Genomic DNA, 17,084 nt, shown 5'->3' with positions numbered 1-17,084 from the left:
GTGCTTGTCTCTCATGCGCCCCCTGCCGGGGGCCTGGCCTACAACCTAGGCATGTGCCCTGACTAGGAATTGAACCAGTGACCCTTTTGTTTACAGGCTGGACCTCAATCTATTGAGCCACACCAGCCAGGACTATGTATTTGTTTTTAGAGAGAGGGGAAGGGAAGACAAAAGACAGGGAAACATTGATGTGCAAGAGATACATCAGTCTGTTGTCTTGCACCCCCCCAGTTGGGGACTAGGCCCACAACCCAGACATGTGCCCTCACTGGAAATCAAACCAGTGACCCTTTGGTTCACAAGCTGGCACTCACTCAATCCACCACACCAGCCAGGGCAACATTTCTTTTCCCCTGTAGTTTAAGTCAGGATCCAAATAGGATCCCTTCATTGCAACTGACTTATGTGTGTGTGTCTCTCTCTCTTTTAATGTTGGTGGCAAGTTTCTTTAGTAATTATGTGTTGCTCTAATTAATGTTACAGATGGTTTACATTATTTTTAAAGATATATTTATTTATTTATTTTTAGAGAGAGAAGGGAAGGGAAGGAGAAAGAAGGAGAGGAATATCTGTGTGTGGTTGCCTCTTGCATGCCCCTTCTTGGGGATCTGGCCTGCAACCCAGGGATGTGCCCCGACTGGGAATTGAACTAGCAACCCTTTAGTTCGCAGCCTGTACTCATTCCACTGAGCTATGCCAGACAGGGCTCGCTCGCTCTCTCTTTTTGAAGAGTTTATTGATTTATTTCTAGAGAGAAGGAAAGGGAGGGAGAAAGAGAGGGAGAGAAACATCAATGTGTTGTTGCCTCTCACACATCCCCTACTGGGGACCTGACCCACAACCCAGGCATGTGCCCTGACTGGGAATTGAACATGTGACCTTTTGGTTTGCTGGCTGGCTTTCAATTCACTGAGCCACACTAACCAGGGTAAAATAAAATTTTTAAATATAAATACTGCTTTAGTCTTAGTTTATAAAGTTTGATAGGGTGTTTTCATTTTCATTCAATTCACTTATTTTCTGATTTTCCTTTTGATTTCTTCTTTTACTCATGGATTATTTAGAAGTGTGTTATTGAGTTTCCAAACTTTTGGCGGATTTTCAAAGATATGCTTGTTATTTATTTCTGATTTAACTTCATATAGCCAGGGTCTATACTTTGTATGACTTGAATCCTTTTAAATATACTAAGGCTTGTTTTATGGTCCAGAGTATGGTCTGTCTTGGATAAATATTTTCTTTGGTCTGGAAAAGTCTGAATTTTCGTGTTGTTGATATTTTCTGTAAATATCAGTTAAATCAAGTTTGTTGTTAATGTTCCTGAAATCTAAATCATTACTGATTTTTTGTCTATTTGTTCTATGAATTATCAAGAGAGAGTGTTGAAAGTTTTGACTATAATTGTGAGTTTGTCTATTTTTCCTTACAATTCCATTACTTTTTGCTTCATATATTTTGAACCTTTGGTTAGGTGCATAAATATTTGGGATTGTTATGTCCTCTTGTAACTGAGCAAAGTGTGGTCTGCCCCTGTGTCACCTTGATACAAAACTGAACAATTAGTGTTGAAGGAAATGGGGTTTTATTGACAGGATTCCATTCTTGGGGGTGGTGGCCTGGGGCACTCCTGCTCAGAGCCCTGTTCTCCCATGAGACCCAGCACTTCCCTTGCTCCCCACCAGGCTATAAAAAAAACATGTCCCAAAGTTCCCCATATCCTTGTCTTGTTCTTAAGTCAGATGTACAAACAGATCTCCATCCCCTCTGTAATGTGCACTTGTGGTTTTCAGAGTTGCTATCTTCTTGTAGCAGCTCTCTCCTTCAGGATATGGGGCATGTTTGTCCTCAGCGTCCACATAGTAGTCCAGGACAGGATGTGCCATGTTACACTGGGGTCCAGGGAAGCACGCGTCCCAAGAGGGTGGCCTCTCCATATGTCCTTCAGAGAAGCAAAAGTTAGCATTCCAGGCATACCTCACGAATTCGTGCTTGGTTTGGCAGTTCCCTGCGCAGCTCCATCAACTCTGTCCTCGCACCCTTTCCTCAACCCACGTGGCTGCCTTCCTCACCCCTCCAGGCAGCATGGCCGAATCCTGACCCTGGGCCAGCCGGGCTTCTACCGTACGCACCGGCCCTCTTGGCGGACTCTCGCAGACCTCATGGCTGAAATTCTCCCTCTACTTCACTAGAGACCCGCACACCTGCTTCCTAACTACGTCAGACCACATGGCAGAATCCCTCTACTTCATGGCTCCTTCTTCTTGGCTGCCTGTCTGCTCTCTCTTAGCCTGCTGACCCAGAGCTTCCTACATATCCTCATATCTGGCCCTTGCTCCAATGTGCCACTTTGGCTACTTCATCCATGTCTTTTACCTTCTTTTGCCTGCCATCTTTAGTCAGGGCAAGAGTACCCCTTGACATAGGAGCCTCTGCCTCCTCACTGCCTGTCCTGGCCTTCTCCCTGCCACTGCCCTGAATCTCAAGTAGACCTTTTACCTGGGGCAGCAGCACAGCTGATAACATGCTATCAACTTGCCATTGTTAAGAAAAGTATGTTAACCGCCTATCATCCCCTTCCATCATCTCCCAACCATGGGCTGTGGGAATCGTGTTCTGGGACCCCCGATTTATACCCCGTTTCACTCTTGATAGGTTGATGTCTTTATTATTATTTAATGACCTTATTTCTATGAATATTCTTTATTCTGAAATCAACTTTCTCTGATATGAATACAGCTGTATTAGTTTCTTTTTAAAATAAGTGTCAACATGGTGTATCGTTTTCCATTCTAATATATTTGTTTCTTTGTGCCGAGATTTTTATTTTTTATAAGCAGTATATAGTATCTTGATTTTTTTAATGTAATGCAATCTGCTTTATATTCTTTTTTCATTTTTTAAATATTTATTTTTAGAGAGGGAAAGGGAGGGAGGAAGAGAGAGAGAAACATCAGTGTGTGGGAGAAACTTCAGTTGGTTGCCTCTCACATGTGGGACCACAACCGAGGCATGTGCCCTTACTGGGAATTGAACTGGTGACCTTTTGCTTCGTGGGGTAATATCCAACCAAGTGAGCCACACTGGTCAGCACATTTTTTAATGTTAATATAGTTTTACTTTATAGTCATATAAAATATTTTCATGGTTCTAAAATCAAATCTGTAAAGCATAGTACACTCAGAGAAAGTATCTCCTTTTATCCTGTTTCTTTGCTATTTCCATAAGCAACTTTCTCTTTTTTTTGTCACTAGTATTTTGTGCTCTCTCTGTGACTTTTTTTTTAGTTTTTGGTTTGTCTTTACATTAAAAACTGCAAACCTACATTTATGTGTGTGTGTGTGTGTATATATATATATGTTTATCCCTGTTTTTAAGAGATAATAGCACATTATGCACAGTCTTCCACTTTGCTGTTTTCACTTAACAATATATTCCATTGCAGTGTACACTTCCCTCCCCCTCTGCCCTCTTGCTCTTTTTTTCTGTTTCTCAACAGCTTCATAATAGTCCATTGTGTGGATATACTATTGTTTATTCAACCAGGCCCTTATAGATTGATGTTGGATTGTTTCCAATCTTTTTCTAGTATTGAAAAAAGTACAGTGAACATATAACCATACAAACTGGGGTCGTCCAGTTGTTGCCTTCAATCTACATGACTCAACAATTAGTGCTGAAGGAAACAGTTTTAGAAAAAAATTATTTATTTTCAGAGAGAGGGGAAGGGAAGAAGAAAGAGGGAGAGAAACATCAATGGGTGGTTGCCTCTCATGCACCCCCTGTGGGGGGCATGACTTGGCTTGCAACCTGAGCATGTGCCCTGACTGGGAATCGACTGACGACCCTTTGATTCACAGGCCAGTGCTCAACCCACCAAGCCACACCAGCCAGGGCGTGAAGGAAACAGTGTTCATTAACAGGGTTCAAACCTTGGGGGGCTGAGAGCACTCCTGCTCAGAACCCTCCTCTCCCATGAGACCCAGAACTTCCTTTGCTCCCCAAAAGGCTGTAAGCCAAAACCCTGTCCAGAAGTTCCCCACATCCTTATCTGTCCATCAGCCGGACACGCAAACACATCCCCTCTGGAATGTGAACCTGTGGGTTTCTGAGTCACCACCCTCTTCCAGCAGCTCTCCCCCTCAGGGTCTGGGGTGCACTGTCCTCAGCACCTGTGTAGCAGTTCAGGAAGCCATGTGCCATGCTACACTGCTTCATGGTGTCTCAGAGGCTGGAGTGCAGGGAGGCACATGTCTCTGCATGGGACCCTGCCTCCAGGAGTGGGCTCCCACCCATGCGGGGTCTGAGTCTGTAGTGGGCCCACATCTCTGGGTCCCCTGATTGGTCTTCTCTGTGTGGGGAGCAGGGCCAGAAGCCCAGAACATCCAAATGCCAACAGTCTAGAGGGAGAGAGCTCAAACCTAGCTCTAAAGTCCTGCACCAAAAGTCCCCATACCAAGAGAGTGGCTTCTTTGTGCATCCTTCAGAGAGGCAGAAGTCTGCAGCTCAGCATTCCTGGTCACAGGTCAGCTCCAAGCATCTCTCTCGTGTCTGTGCTTGGCCTGGTGGGTGCCCAAAGCTCAGTCAGCTCTGCTGCTGTGTTCTCCAGGCAGACAGACCTCGTGGCTCTGTCCTGTGACCTCCAGCCTGCCCTAATTGAAATGCTGGGTTGGGAACTTCCCATGCGACCTCGGACCTAGCCCTTCCTGTGGTGTGTTAGTGTCCGCCATTTTTGTCCTCCATTGTCTTTGACTGTCTTTTGGCAGCCATCTTTAGTCAGGGCAAGAGTTCCCAGTGACGCATAGGAAGCACAGTCATCCAGGGAGGGCATCTCCCCCCATATGTCATGAGTCACTGCAGGTTCTCACATTCAAGGACACAATTTGCCCTGGGCAGCAGCCCTCTTCCCTTCAGTAATGCAAGGCTGTTAACTTGCCTTTGTTGTGCAGTGTGTCTTAATTGCTCTACCTTCAGCTCTCTGTAGGCACCTCTCTTGCCCACTTTCGGCCTCCCCAATCCTGCATGAGGGCAGGACTGTGGGAATGTTTCCCTGTTAATGGGACCAATGCTCTGTACTCTGGTACAAACATATATTTTTGTGTTTGTGCGTGTGGATCTGTGATATAGATTCCTAGGAATGAAATAGCTAGATCAGAGGGCAAACACATATGGTTTTACTAGATAGGCCAAATTCTCCTTACTAGGGTTGTGCCATTTTGCATTCTTACCAATGGTGGGTGAGATTGGTAGGCATACTTCTAACAGAAGAATATTTTAAGACTGCAGTAAAATGCTTCATGGAAGGGTGAAAACCAGAATTTTTGAAACAGACTGGGGTAGAGGCTATTGTCTGGGACATTGGAGAGGCAATTTTTATATTGGGGTAAGCATCAGCCCCAATGACTTTTAAGATCCTTCCTCACATTCTATTCTTCTTTTTTTAAAAAGATTTGATTTTATTTCTAGAGAAAGGGGAAAGGAGGGAGAGAGGCAGAGAGACATCAGTGTATGGTTGCAATTCTCCCAATGAATTTAGAAAGTATGGCCTGGTGGTTTATGTGATTCTTTACACATTTTATGTGCCTTACTACAGTGCTTTTACATCACCAGGATGCATTTCTCCATGAGCAGTTTTAGTTGGTGTTGTGGTAGGAAAGGGAACACAAATTCCATAAGAAGTGGTTTGGTGGGTGGGCTGGGTGTTCCTTTCCTGACAGCTCTGGTTTGAGGAGCTGTGCGTGGTGTTGGTAGGACTCTGGGTTTCAAGCCTGCTGCGTGTGAACCAGCAGTGGGATGGCACTATGGGGAGTTAGATGCAATGGTGGAGAGGTTTTGAGTATGGACTGTGGACTAGGCTGCTGTTATAAGCTCTATGGCCCTGAGCCTGTTACTTAATCACTGTTTGCCTTACTGTCCTCATTCTTTAAATGTCTTATGATGTTGTCACGATGAGATAGCAGTGAGTGGGGTGCCAGCCTATGACAGAGGAAGAGCTTAGCAAATGTTAGCTATTGTTAACTGTGTCAGCTTTGAGTGTGTTGGGACCAGTGAGGGGCTTGGGGACCCCTGGGCCAGAAGAGAGGCAGGCAGCATTTTGGACTTGAGGTCTACCGTGCCAGGGCAGTCTTGGCACACAGGACACTGGAATTGAGTCTTAGAGAAGAGCTCACGGAGAAGAGTGGGATGGGCGGCAGGAAGGGGATTTTTTTGAGCAGATAGACAGCCACACTGGGTGCTGTGGTGTGGTGACAAGTGCCCAGGACTCTACACTTGCAAGGAGGAGAAGGCACCACTGGCCTGGGATGGTTCCAGAGTGTTTCACTGAAAAAGTAGTCCAGGAAGTCAGTGCAGCTCTTAAAAAGCCAAGAGAAGGGAGGGTGCAGAACACCAGGAAATGACACGGGTATGAGCTTGTGAAATATCTTTCCCACTCCTCAAGCCCCGCTTAGGGGCTTGTTACTCATCCCTTCCAGCTCAGAAAAGTTGGTCCACATTGGCATTTTTAACCATAAACATTAATGGAGCATCTATTATGTGCTGGGCCCTGGGAATGTAAATATGAGTGAGATTTGATCTAGTGGGAGTTTTTCAAACTGCAGCTGGTGGATCTCTGATGTTGTTGTTCAGCAGGTTTGGGCTGGGGCCAGGCTTCTGCCCTTTTCCACAACTACTGACGCAGTTCCAATGCCCAGTCTCGGTGAAGACCTCCTGGGCCATGAGCTTGTGTCGCCACTGTCTCTGTTCGCTGGCTCCCATTTCCCTCCGTTCTTTGTCCTCTCAGTTGGCTCTGCTCATAGCCAAGTGGTTTGGATGGGTTGGATGGTTGGGATGCAGATGACTCCTGTCCACTTTTGGGACAAAAGGTGAACAAATTGGCATATGTTACAGGAAGGTAGATTTTGCTTCAAAAGAAGGGCAGAACAAAACTCTATCATAATAAGAGCTGGCCAACAGTGGAAAGTCTGTCCCGTGGAGTAAGGAGTTTTCCCTCGCGCGGGGGGTTCAGTGGCAGCTCTGTGTTCTCGGGGATGCTGCAGGGAGAGCCCTTCCTGGGTGGGCTAGGACTGCCACTGCTCGGCTGTGGTTGTGGGAAGAGGAAGTTATTCCAGTCATCTTTTCAAATTTCCATATCATTTTTCTTCCCCTTTTTATCCCGTATCATCTTCTGGATTCTTAATAGCTCCTGCCGTGTCTCTCAGAAATGCTTGTAACGCTGTGTCTACCTGCTGAACTTGGACAATGCAGGTAGCAAGCAATTGGTCTGTAGTTTGCTGATCATACAGGCATCAGTTCTATCATGCCGAATTTTTTTTTATGGAACCAGTCCCTCAATTCCACCCCCATCCCTAGCAAGTGTGTGAGTACCTGTGTGGGAGAGATGCCTGTGCTTGCACACGAGTGTGTGTGTTGTAACTGGAGTCATACCTTAAAGTAACAGAAGCAGTTTTGCTTAGCTGGGGTAAGTGAATGGAGGGATAGCTGTGACCATGGTTCCCAGAGAGAACTGATCTGCCCTCTAGTCTCCCTCCTCCCTTTTCCCTCCTTCATATACCCCCAGCCCCAGGTTCATTCCTTCAGCTTAACTTCCCCCACTGCAGCTGTGACTTCTCCTTCCCTCATCTACCATACACATGGGCTTTAAGTTATGTGCCTCCTGTTCTACTGAGATAAACAACATAGTTCTCATGGGGCTCTGCTCATCCCTCTACAAGCGGAACTCCAGGGCTGAATGCATTGGCCCTATAAAGGCACCCTGGTGTCTGTCAGCTAGAGAGGAAGTCAAGGAAGGGGAACAGGAGCCCCCAGAGAGTTCTTGGGCCATTTTCTTGTTGAGATGAGGCGGAGTCAAAGGAGACCTCACAGCGAGGCTTATTTCCATTCTCGTGGCTAAAGAAGCAAAGAGCAGCAGGGAGATGCAGGTGGGGGCCTTGTCATGTCACGTGGTCACCAGGTCCGGACTCCTCTAAGTCAGCTGACCCGTAATAATTACCAGCTGACTTTTGTACAAGGCTTCATGATCATGAAGAGCTTCTAGAATGTAAGTGAATCCCCACGACAGTCCTTTATAAGGTAGGTGTTACTAACATCCTTATCTTACAGGTGAGGAGACAGTCTCAGGAAAGTGATGTTTCTCAAGGTGATAGGGGATGGTGGTATGAGGGAGGACTCATGTGCTCTTCCTCTGCACCATGGAGCTTCTGTAATCCATCTGGGGAAGTGAAAGAATGAAATGAAAACTGTCCCCTCTTTTCAGACTACTTACTGAAATGGACCTTCCCAGAAGGGTGGGCCTGTCGCTACAGGCGGAGTGGCCTGGGGCTGCCTTGCTGCTGCTGACTGAACAGTGCAGTGACCACACTCTCAAGGAGGGCATAGGACCTGAAAAACGTTGACAGATTTGACCTCATGTCGCTTAGACCTTCTGAGAGTACTGGTCTGGACCATTTCCGTGTCACTCACTTGTTTTTGGTCAGGCTGGAAATGCCATGAAGAAGCCCGTGGGGCAGGAAGGAGCCTAAACTAAAGCACAGAGAGTGCCCTGCTGGGGTGGGGCCTCTGTCCTCAGCCCACCTTCTGGGGTTTCTTTTGGGTGGGTGGGATGTGGGTAGATGATTCTCCTTGAGTCAGGAACAGTAGAGGGACAGCGGCCATTCACTTCCTACATTTTTGAGTTTGGTTCATTTCTGGTTGAATTTATTTGCTAAGTATTTCTTCAAGTAGCTGCCGGGCATTGTGCAAAGCATTGGGGATACTCAGAATGGACATGGTTCCTACCATCCTAGATCTTACAAAACCTAGTAGGGGAGACAGTCTAGTAAGTAGGCAATTAACGCCAATTAATGCCAACACCTGGGGGAAACACAGGGACTCTTGGGATTCTATAGGGAAGGCCATTAAGCCAGTTTTAATAAATACATCAGGAACACCCAGACAGTAACTAGATGATGCTGAGCCATCTAGAGGTTCTTGTTCAGGCATTGGAATGATCTATAACCTTTATATTTTTCCATTACCATTTAGTCCCATTATATCCCCTCCCCCCAGCTATTGGTGTTATTAACAAGTTCTTTTGGTGATTTTTGGTTTTGGCCTGGATATAATTCACTCATGTGTGGAATCTAATGAACAGACCAAAATAACAAGCAGAACAGAGACGGACTTGGAGATCAGGACGACAGGTACTGGGGGGCGTTGGTTAGATGGGGGAGGGATCCAGCAGAAAGGAAAAGGACTTGGGGGCAACAGTGCGGTGATTGCAGAGGGGAGGGGGCTATAAGGGGGTAAAATGGTAATGAAAAAATACACTAAAAAAAAAAAAAAGAACCTCTGACCCAAGATGAGTGGGGATTGATGGGACAAATTCTGGGATGTGGAGTAGCAGGTGAGGCCATGTACTTGGTCTTCAGTGGGATACACCAGCCCAAGAGGTGACCAAAATTTGTGGAAGGGACGCAGCATCAGTCCACCCATTTAGGAATTACAGGGTGAGAGATGGCACGGTCCTGGACCAAACCTACCAGAAGCATCAGAACTATTTCCCAGTGATGCCTTCCCCCGGGGAGGTCGAAACTGGGCCTCCACGGGAGGGGGAGCAGTCTTAGGCTATTTGATTAATTTGGTCTTCGAGAAATCAGCACTCGTCTGGTTCCCAGCCCTCAGGGAGCTCTGAGCTTCAGTATCCTCCTCCTGTGCAGAAGCCCGTGAAGTTATCAACAAAATCAAGTATTAAGTATTGGATGACTCTTGCACATGACACCAGAGATTTTCCTGGAGCCTCTAGGCTCCATCACCCTTAGTGGATGATGTTTTCTAAGAATCAGAAGGGGGAGAGTTAGGGACCTCCACCCTGTTCACAGCCTTACAACCTGTTGGAGCAGCTTTGTGACTAAATAGAAAAGTTTTAACTCATAAAGAAAATTGGAGAATTTTGTTGCTTTAGTGTTTGGAATAGATGCCTCCGATTTGGACCCAAACCAATAAATGGATAGCAGTGAAAATGAAAAATAAATGAGTGGGTAAATAGCAACGAAACTTTTGTCGATGATAATGATTATTTTTTTTTTGTTTTGCAAAAAGCAAAAAATGAAGGCAATGTCTCGTCTCTTTAAAGGCTCCCACATGGTAGACACGTGGAATACAGTCCTGATGTCTTTTGAACCCCACAGTTCTAGAGTGAGGCAGTGACCCTCTCTCGTGTGGCTGTCTGCATCTCACAGTTGTCACTTGTGCTTACCTACAGAAGACCGAATCGTGACCCCGGTCAGAGTAAAACTGGAACATACTTTTTCATTTAATTCATTCAGCAAAGGTTTACTTTGATTGTTTTGTGTGTCAGGCACAGTTCTGGTTCTGGGGATTCAGGAACAGGACAAAATCCCTTTCCTCACCGGTCCCTTCACTCCAGCAGGGGGTGGATTAGTTGGCTTGCTGGCACATTCTGAGGTGCATAAGGTGCACCTTCTTAGTCCGGAAATCATCGCACCAGTCTTAAGCCCCTTCTTCCTCTCCCCTGAGCCTGTACCCTCTGCCCTTTTCCCTGGGAATAGACCGTAGTCAGCGTGGGGAGTCCATGTTCCTCCAGGGCCTCTGGCTGCCACACTGTGTGTCACAGGAGCCATTGAAGTGTTGCAGGAAGGCTCCTGGTGGGTTATTTGGCATGACAGAAAATACTGGTGTGGGACTTGGTGCTAAAGGCCAAATCTAGAAGGAGCCTGTTGTTGGGAGACAGTGTGGCGCAGAAGCCCAGCCACAGGACTCCTTCCAGTTTCTCTGTATGAGCCCCAGACAGGTGGGCAGGGAAACACAGGTGTGCTGGCTCTGCAGACATGGAGCCTGGTCCTCGGAGCGGTCTTATAGTCTGTCTAATGGAGGTTGCACGGGGCTCCCTTGGGCTTCAGCGAGCTGTCAGTAACTAACTGGATAGGTAGGAGGTCTGGCTCCTTGGTTTTGTTTCCTTGTAATGTTTTCTAATGTAGGCTGCCCATACCTGGGCATGCTGACTTCTGCTGCTCCACCTTGAAGGGAACCTGCGTGACCTGACAGGGCTAGTTGATGGGCAGTAGCTGCAGATCCACTGCTTTGGAAACACTGTGGTGAGGTTGAGTCTGGAAAAATCCTGCTTGTGGTCCACAGGCCCCTCTGATCATCTCTCCAGACCAGGAAAATAGAACTGGTTTTGGTAACAGCGATGGCTCTTTTTGTCACAGGCTTAATGAGATGGTGTGATGGAGAAGATGGAGCGCGGGTCTTGGGGTCAGATGACCTAGATTCTGCCTGAGCTCTACCATACCAGCTGTGACCTTGACAAGTCATTTCACCTCTCTGGGCCTCAGTTTCCTTGCCCTGTGAATGAGGTCATTATAGACAAGGTGGTTTCTGAGGCCCCTTCCAGCCTGGAGCCTTTAACCTTTACACACACTGTCTCTGTCCACAGGCCTTGCTCCAGGCCAGCTGTACACATACCCTGCCCGCTGCTGGCGTAAGAAGAGACGATTGCACCCACCTGAGGATCCAAAGATGCGGCTGCTGGAAATAAAGCCTGGTCAGTACCGTCGGAGCTTGGCTCGCCCCGTTGTGGGAGAGGTGGAGAGCGCTGGGCTGGCCCAGGACAAGTGGCTTTGCTCTTTTGTCTGTAGCCTGGAGTTTCCCAGGAGAGTAATGATGCCCACATATGGTGTTCAGAGGTGTGCCATCTCTCATGTATAAACATGTACATGTGTCCGTGGGAGCTTCTCTGCCCTCTGGGTGTCTTCCACCTTCCCCTTCCTTTTGTCTCCCTCTTGCCACTGCGGGGAAGTAGAGTGAGCAGGCACAGAGTGGGCACAGGCCCAGGATGAATTACTTTCCCAACAGATCAGAAGGAGCTGTAGCTATTTGGGTCGAGTAATACTTCCTGTGGCTCCAAATAAAGAAACCTTGTCCCAGGTCGTGTGTTTGTTAGGAGAGTGTGTTGTGTACTTTCTCCTACCCTCACTGGGAATGACCTTTTGGAGCATGTTACATGAAAGGGCCATTCACTAAAAGTAGAACCATCTTGGGCATGGCAATGGAAGTTGGAGTTAAAACTTTGCCTGTAGGTCATGCCGATTGCTCTGTGGCCATGCAGAAGGACTTGGTTGGTTTTCTTGACTACTGATCTTTTGTTACACTTCTGACTAGATGGCGGTCTTCAGACCAGTGTCTGAGTTACAGCAAGGCCATGTGATTGCCCTGGGTCTTCAGCTTTAAAGGAACCTCTGGTTTGGGGGTGCTGGGGCTGGAATCTGACTCAGGGTGGTGAGAATGTGCTGGCAAGTAGAGCAAATGCAGAGCTGACATGTTCCCTCCCAAAGCTGACACGTTCCCTTGGCTGACATGGTCCCTCAGCAAAGCAGTGTGGACCCAGTCTCACCCCTGCCTTTTCATGGTGACCATTTGGGCTGTGTTTTGTCTGCAGAATTTCTACTTACAGTTGTTGAGAATGTTTTTACTCACAGTTCCATGGGTAAGCCTGCTTTGACTGTGTGCTTCAGCCTAGGTATCACTTGTGTACAAGTTTCATTTGTTAGGAGTGGGAGGGTGCCATATTCTTCAGGGTACTTCATCCAAGCTCTCAAGTGGCCTTGCACAACTTACAGACCCTTGCAGACACTCAAGGGTAATGACTGAGGTGGTTCTAACTCTCCCCTCCCCCCGGCCCCACACGGCAGGTTGTAGGTGGGGGAGCCCAGTGCCCTGGAGTGGCACAGTCCAGTGGAAATCTAATGCAAGCCACCTGTGTCATTTTACATTTTCTAGTAGCCACATTAAGAAAAAGGAAAAATAAAAAGCAAACAGTTCCAGTCAATTTTAATAATGGATTCTGTTTAACCCAAAATATCAAAACTATAATTCAGCATGTAATCAATATAGAAATTATAAATGAAATACTTTCCTTTTTTTGTATTCTTTTTATATTCCTGTTTGTATTTTATACTATTGTAACTTTTACTGTGGGACCAGCCACAGATCAAGTGCTCAGTTGCCACAAGGAGATAGCGGTGCCCATTTTGGTGAGTGTGGCTCTAGAACTACACTCAAAATACAGTTATGACCAGTGCAGGCATTGCTGTGGTAGAGGTGTAGAGTCTTGGGCCTCACTCTGGACCTTCGGAGTCAGAACCTGCATTTTATCAAACCCCCAAGACTGTGTCCCCAGAATGCTTGTTGAGTTTGAGAACACTGGTTTGGAAGACTTACATGGCCAGCCACAAGTCAGCATGGCATGACTCCATATCATCTATGTTTCTTTTTCTTTTTGAAGATTTTATTTACTTATTTTTAGATAGGGGGCGGGGAGAGAGAGGGAGGGAGGGAGGGAGGGAGGGAGGGAGGGGGAGAGAGAGAGAGAGAGAAATCAGTGTGTGAGAGATATATCTGTTGGTTGCCTCTCACAGGCCCCCCAGCTGGGGGACCTGACCCGAAACCCAGGCATGTGCCCTGACTGGGAATCAAACTGGCAATCTTTCAGTTCACAGGCTGGTGCTCCATCCACTGAGCCACACCAGCCAGGACATCATTTACGTTTCTTAAGCATAAACAACTGGTGATATGAACAATTTTATTTTGGAGGTGGAACCTCTTTCCTTCCTTGTTCCAGATCAGTCGGTCCTGGTGTCTTGAAAGTGGCATGGAGGACCGATGAAGTAATCCCTGGTGTTACTCTTACCCGGACCAGTTGAATTCCGCCCCTCCAGTCCCTCCAGAGCTTTGCAGTAGGTGCTGTAGTGAGAAAGTGAGCAGTGTGCCAGGGTGGCTGTGTCAGCTCTGAAGGGAGGGTATTATTCAGGTGTCTGTTAGTAGTTGGCTGTGTCTACATGTTGTAGTATGTGGGCCTTCTGGGTATATTTCCCCATCTGTCAGTAGACACAGTGGTACTTGGGATTCCTAGCTGGCCTTGCAGGTGTATCATGTGGATTAAATGAGCCATATGTAATAGTATTTGCCCTTTCAAACCTTTTTAATTAAAAAATTTAAAAAATTTGACTTGGTAATATAGTCACATTTTGACATTCCAGAATATCGTATAGTAGAAAGTAAGACCCACTCTCCAAAGAGGCAGTCAGCGATACCGGCTTTTGGAGGTTTTTCCCAGAGGATCTATATACCCTTCCCTTCCTTTTTCTTCGTGCATGGCCACCATGCATTTTGCCCCTTCCATTTAAAAACGGGCCTCAGGCATTGGCCTTGTCAGTATATAGAGAGCTTCCTCATCCCTTTTTTTCCCCCAGTTACACAGTATTTCATTACATTGAATGTGTACCACACCTTATTTAACCATGCTGTTCCCAATTTTTCCGGTTTAACCAGTGATGCAGTGAGTATTTTCCATGTGTAGGAGGATATCTCACATGTAATTTGTTAAAGGCATTTTTTATAAATACTTACCACTAATTTTAAATTATTAGTCCTTATTTTTTGTCTTTGTTCTTAACATTTATATGAAAAGTATTTGTGAAGAACATTATATCTGACTAATTGGATCTGATGTATACATACTGGATAAATGTCTTTTATAGAATCAGTGACATTGAGTGCTGTAAAATGCCTCAAACATCATGAACTCCAATTCCTTATTTTACTGGGGTCCAGAGAGGTTAGGCTCAAAGTCACACAGCAGTTCTCTGGAAACAGCAGAGAATCCAGGTTGCTTGATTTCTCAATGTAGTGCTTTTTCTGTTTTCTCAAGCTGCTTTGTAGGTATACTAAAAGAAACTTTAACAAGGCTTTCCCCCCTGAAAACTTTGTTTATAAAACAAATGTATCAATTATGAAAATGCACCCAAGAGATGGTTGGAGTTTCTTCTGCCGTGTCAGACATTCTAATCAAACCAATCAAACTAGCCTACCAAAAAAAGGGAGGTTGGTTCATGTAACAGTAAATCCCAGAGTAGACTAGTTTCAGGCACAGCTGAATCCAGGGCCTCAAGCATTGTAATGAGGGCTCTGTGTCTCTCTCTCTTCATCTTTAACACTCTTCTTTTCATGGGGCAGGCAAGTAGCCACCAGCAGCCCCAGTCTCACCACTCGCCACCCCCAGCAGAAAGGTAAGGCCCCTTTGATGGCTGTGCTGGAGAGGTCCCTGGAAGGACTGATTACCTGGCTGGGTTTATGTTCATTCCACCAATCACTGCCACCCAGGGGTTGGGGTAATCTGATTGGATCATCATCATCATCACCAGTATCTGAACTACACACTAATTTACAAAGCCCTTCACAAAGCATTTTCGTTTATATCACCAATGGGTCCTTACCACCAGGGAGGCAGAGAGAAGGAAGTGGTAAAAGTGGTATACAAGCCCATTTTATAGGCCAGGGAAATCGGGCTGCGGACAAAGCCAAGGAGAGTGTACTACGCTGCTCACTTATCTGAGAACTGGCAGTCTCACCGCTAGTGGGACTGAGGCAAGAAGCTACTTAGTGCAGTGTCTTGTCCTTCCATCTCTAGACATTTCATTGGACACACTGGACTCCCAGCTGGCTTTGGACCTCCCCCACCCTGGGGCCTACTGTGACATGATCCGGGAGGGAAAAGCAAGAACCCTAGGGCTGGTGGTTTGCTAGCCAAGTGCCCACCAGCCCATTGTGTTCCTTTGAAAGTTTTCCTTGGCTTCTGTCCTCATGCTGGGGCAGAGGGCAGGGTGGCTGTTCCAGACCTCAGGTGGTCAAGGCCCAGCCCCTGAGATGGCCAGAGTCCTGTGGGAGGACCCTCTCTGGAAAGATAAGTGCCAGCCTTGATGTGGATAGGCCCTCAGAAGTGCAGCCATATTCGAAGGTGGAAAAACACCCCAACTCAGTTGGACTCACCTGTGGCAGGCTTGTCCTAGAGGCCAGTGTGCGAGCTCTGAGAAACAAAACAAACCCAGGGCTGGTAGATACTTATCAAACACCAGAGCTGCTTCTCAGATGAACTCCTTTTCCCCTCTTTGGGCAAGCCAACCTACTGCTAAAAGCGAAACCCCCCAAAGCTTGGGCCCAGTGTTTGTCATTTCTGTGTCCTGTGCTGAGTCTGTACTACCAGTGCAGGCCTGGCCCTCAGGATGTACCAGCATGCCAGTCTGCTAGTGCAAGTCGTGAACCAAGATGCCAGGAGGGTGTCAGGGAGTCGGTGACAGGGAGCCTGAGCCTCGGGCCTCAAAGCAGCAGGGCCCACCCACAGAACAGGAAGTAGAAAGCACAGAGACGTGCACCACCCTCTTAATAGAGGCAACACATGCCTGCATTTGAATTTTTCACAAGCCAGCATTTCAGAGAAGGACCTTCATCCAGCGCCTCCACTGGCCCATGTGGTGCCTTGGAAGAAGGTGCCCCCTCTGGGTGGACAGTTACAGAACGATGCCCCTTGTGGTCGGTTAGCACAGCAGGAGTGGGATCTGAGCCCCGTCCCTGTGTCTGACCTCATCATTTGTCAGATGCCGTTTCCCGCTGAGAGGATCTTTCCTTTTTTGCAGTATGTCCTTCTCAGTCACAGGGTCGACTTGGGCAGCCTTTTTAAATGACTCTTATTTTTATTTCATTTGATTTGTGTTCAAAGAGAACTCAGTTTTTTTGGTTGGTACTTTCCAGTGTGACTCGGGGCAGAGTCAGTGGTCATCATGTGCGGGGAACTTGCTGCAGATTCCTAGTCGGTGTGAACAGTCAGCTGGGTGGACGGGTGGAGGGAGGCCCCTCTTCTCGGGGAGACGAGCTGTTGAAGGAACTGGCGGGAGGGAGAGGCTAGGCGTTGCCTCTCTTCTGCACACTGTGGTGGAATTGGGAATAACCTTTCTGAAGATCAATGCACAGAACCTGTCAGTATTTAAAAAGCACATGCCCTTTGACCTAGACATTCTGCTGCTAGGAATTTATCCTGTAAATAAATGTATACTAACAATACATAATGCCCATTGTGGCAAATTTTTTGTAAGAACAACAAAGAATGGAAACAACCAGAAGGTCCATTGATAGGGGACTAGTTAAGTGCATAGTACTTAACTAGTACTATGGGAATATTGTTTGTCTTATAAAGAAATATTGTTTGTCTTATAAAGGAATATTGTTTTGTCTTATAAAGGAACGAGGTGATAAGT

The 17,084-nt window shown here is 46.7% G+C and overlaps 1 protein-coding gene across 1 annotated transcript in view; it reads left to right on the top strand.

Annotated features, from left to right (window-relative positions):
- DPF3 (double PHD fingers 3) overlaps window positions 1-17,084 on the top strand; it is a 237,145-nt gene that overhangs the window by 102,678 nt on the left and 117,383 nt on the right. Inside the window, exon 3 of the mRNA XM_045823360.1 lies at window positions 11,432-11,539. Within this exon, the coding sequence (XP_045679316.1) occupies window positions 11,432-11,539 (108 nt within the window). The remainder of the gene's footprint in view (window positions 1-11,431; window positions 11,540-17,084) is intronic.

Source organism: Phyllostomus hastatus, unplaced genomic scaffold (genome assembly GCF_019186645.2).
Source record: "Phyllostomus hastatus isolate PE091 unplaced genomic scaffold, TTU_PhHast_1.1 phas_scaffold_501, whole genome shotgun sequence".
In the NCBI taxonomy this organism is placed as follows: domain Eukaryota; kingdom Metazoa; phylum Chordata; class Mammalia; order Chiroptera; family Phyllostomidae; genus Phyllostomus; species Phyllostomus hastatus.
Note: the sequence above shows the minus strand (reverse complement) of the source record. Positions and strands in the feature narration are given on the sequence as shown.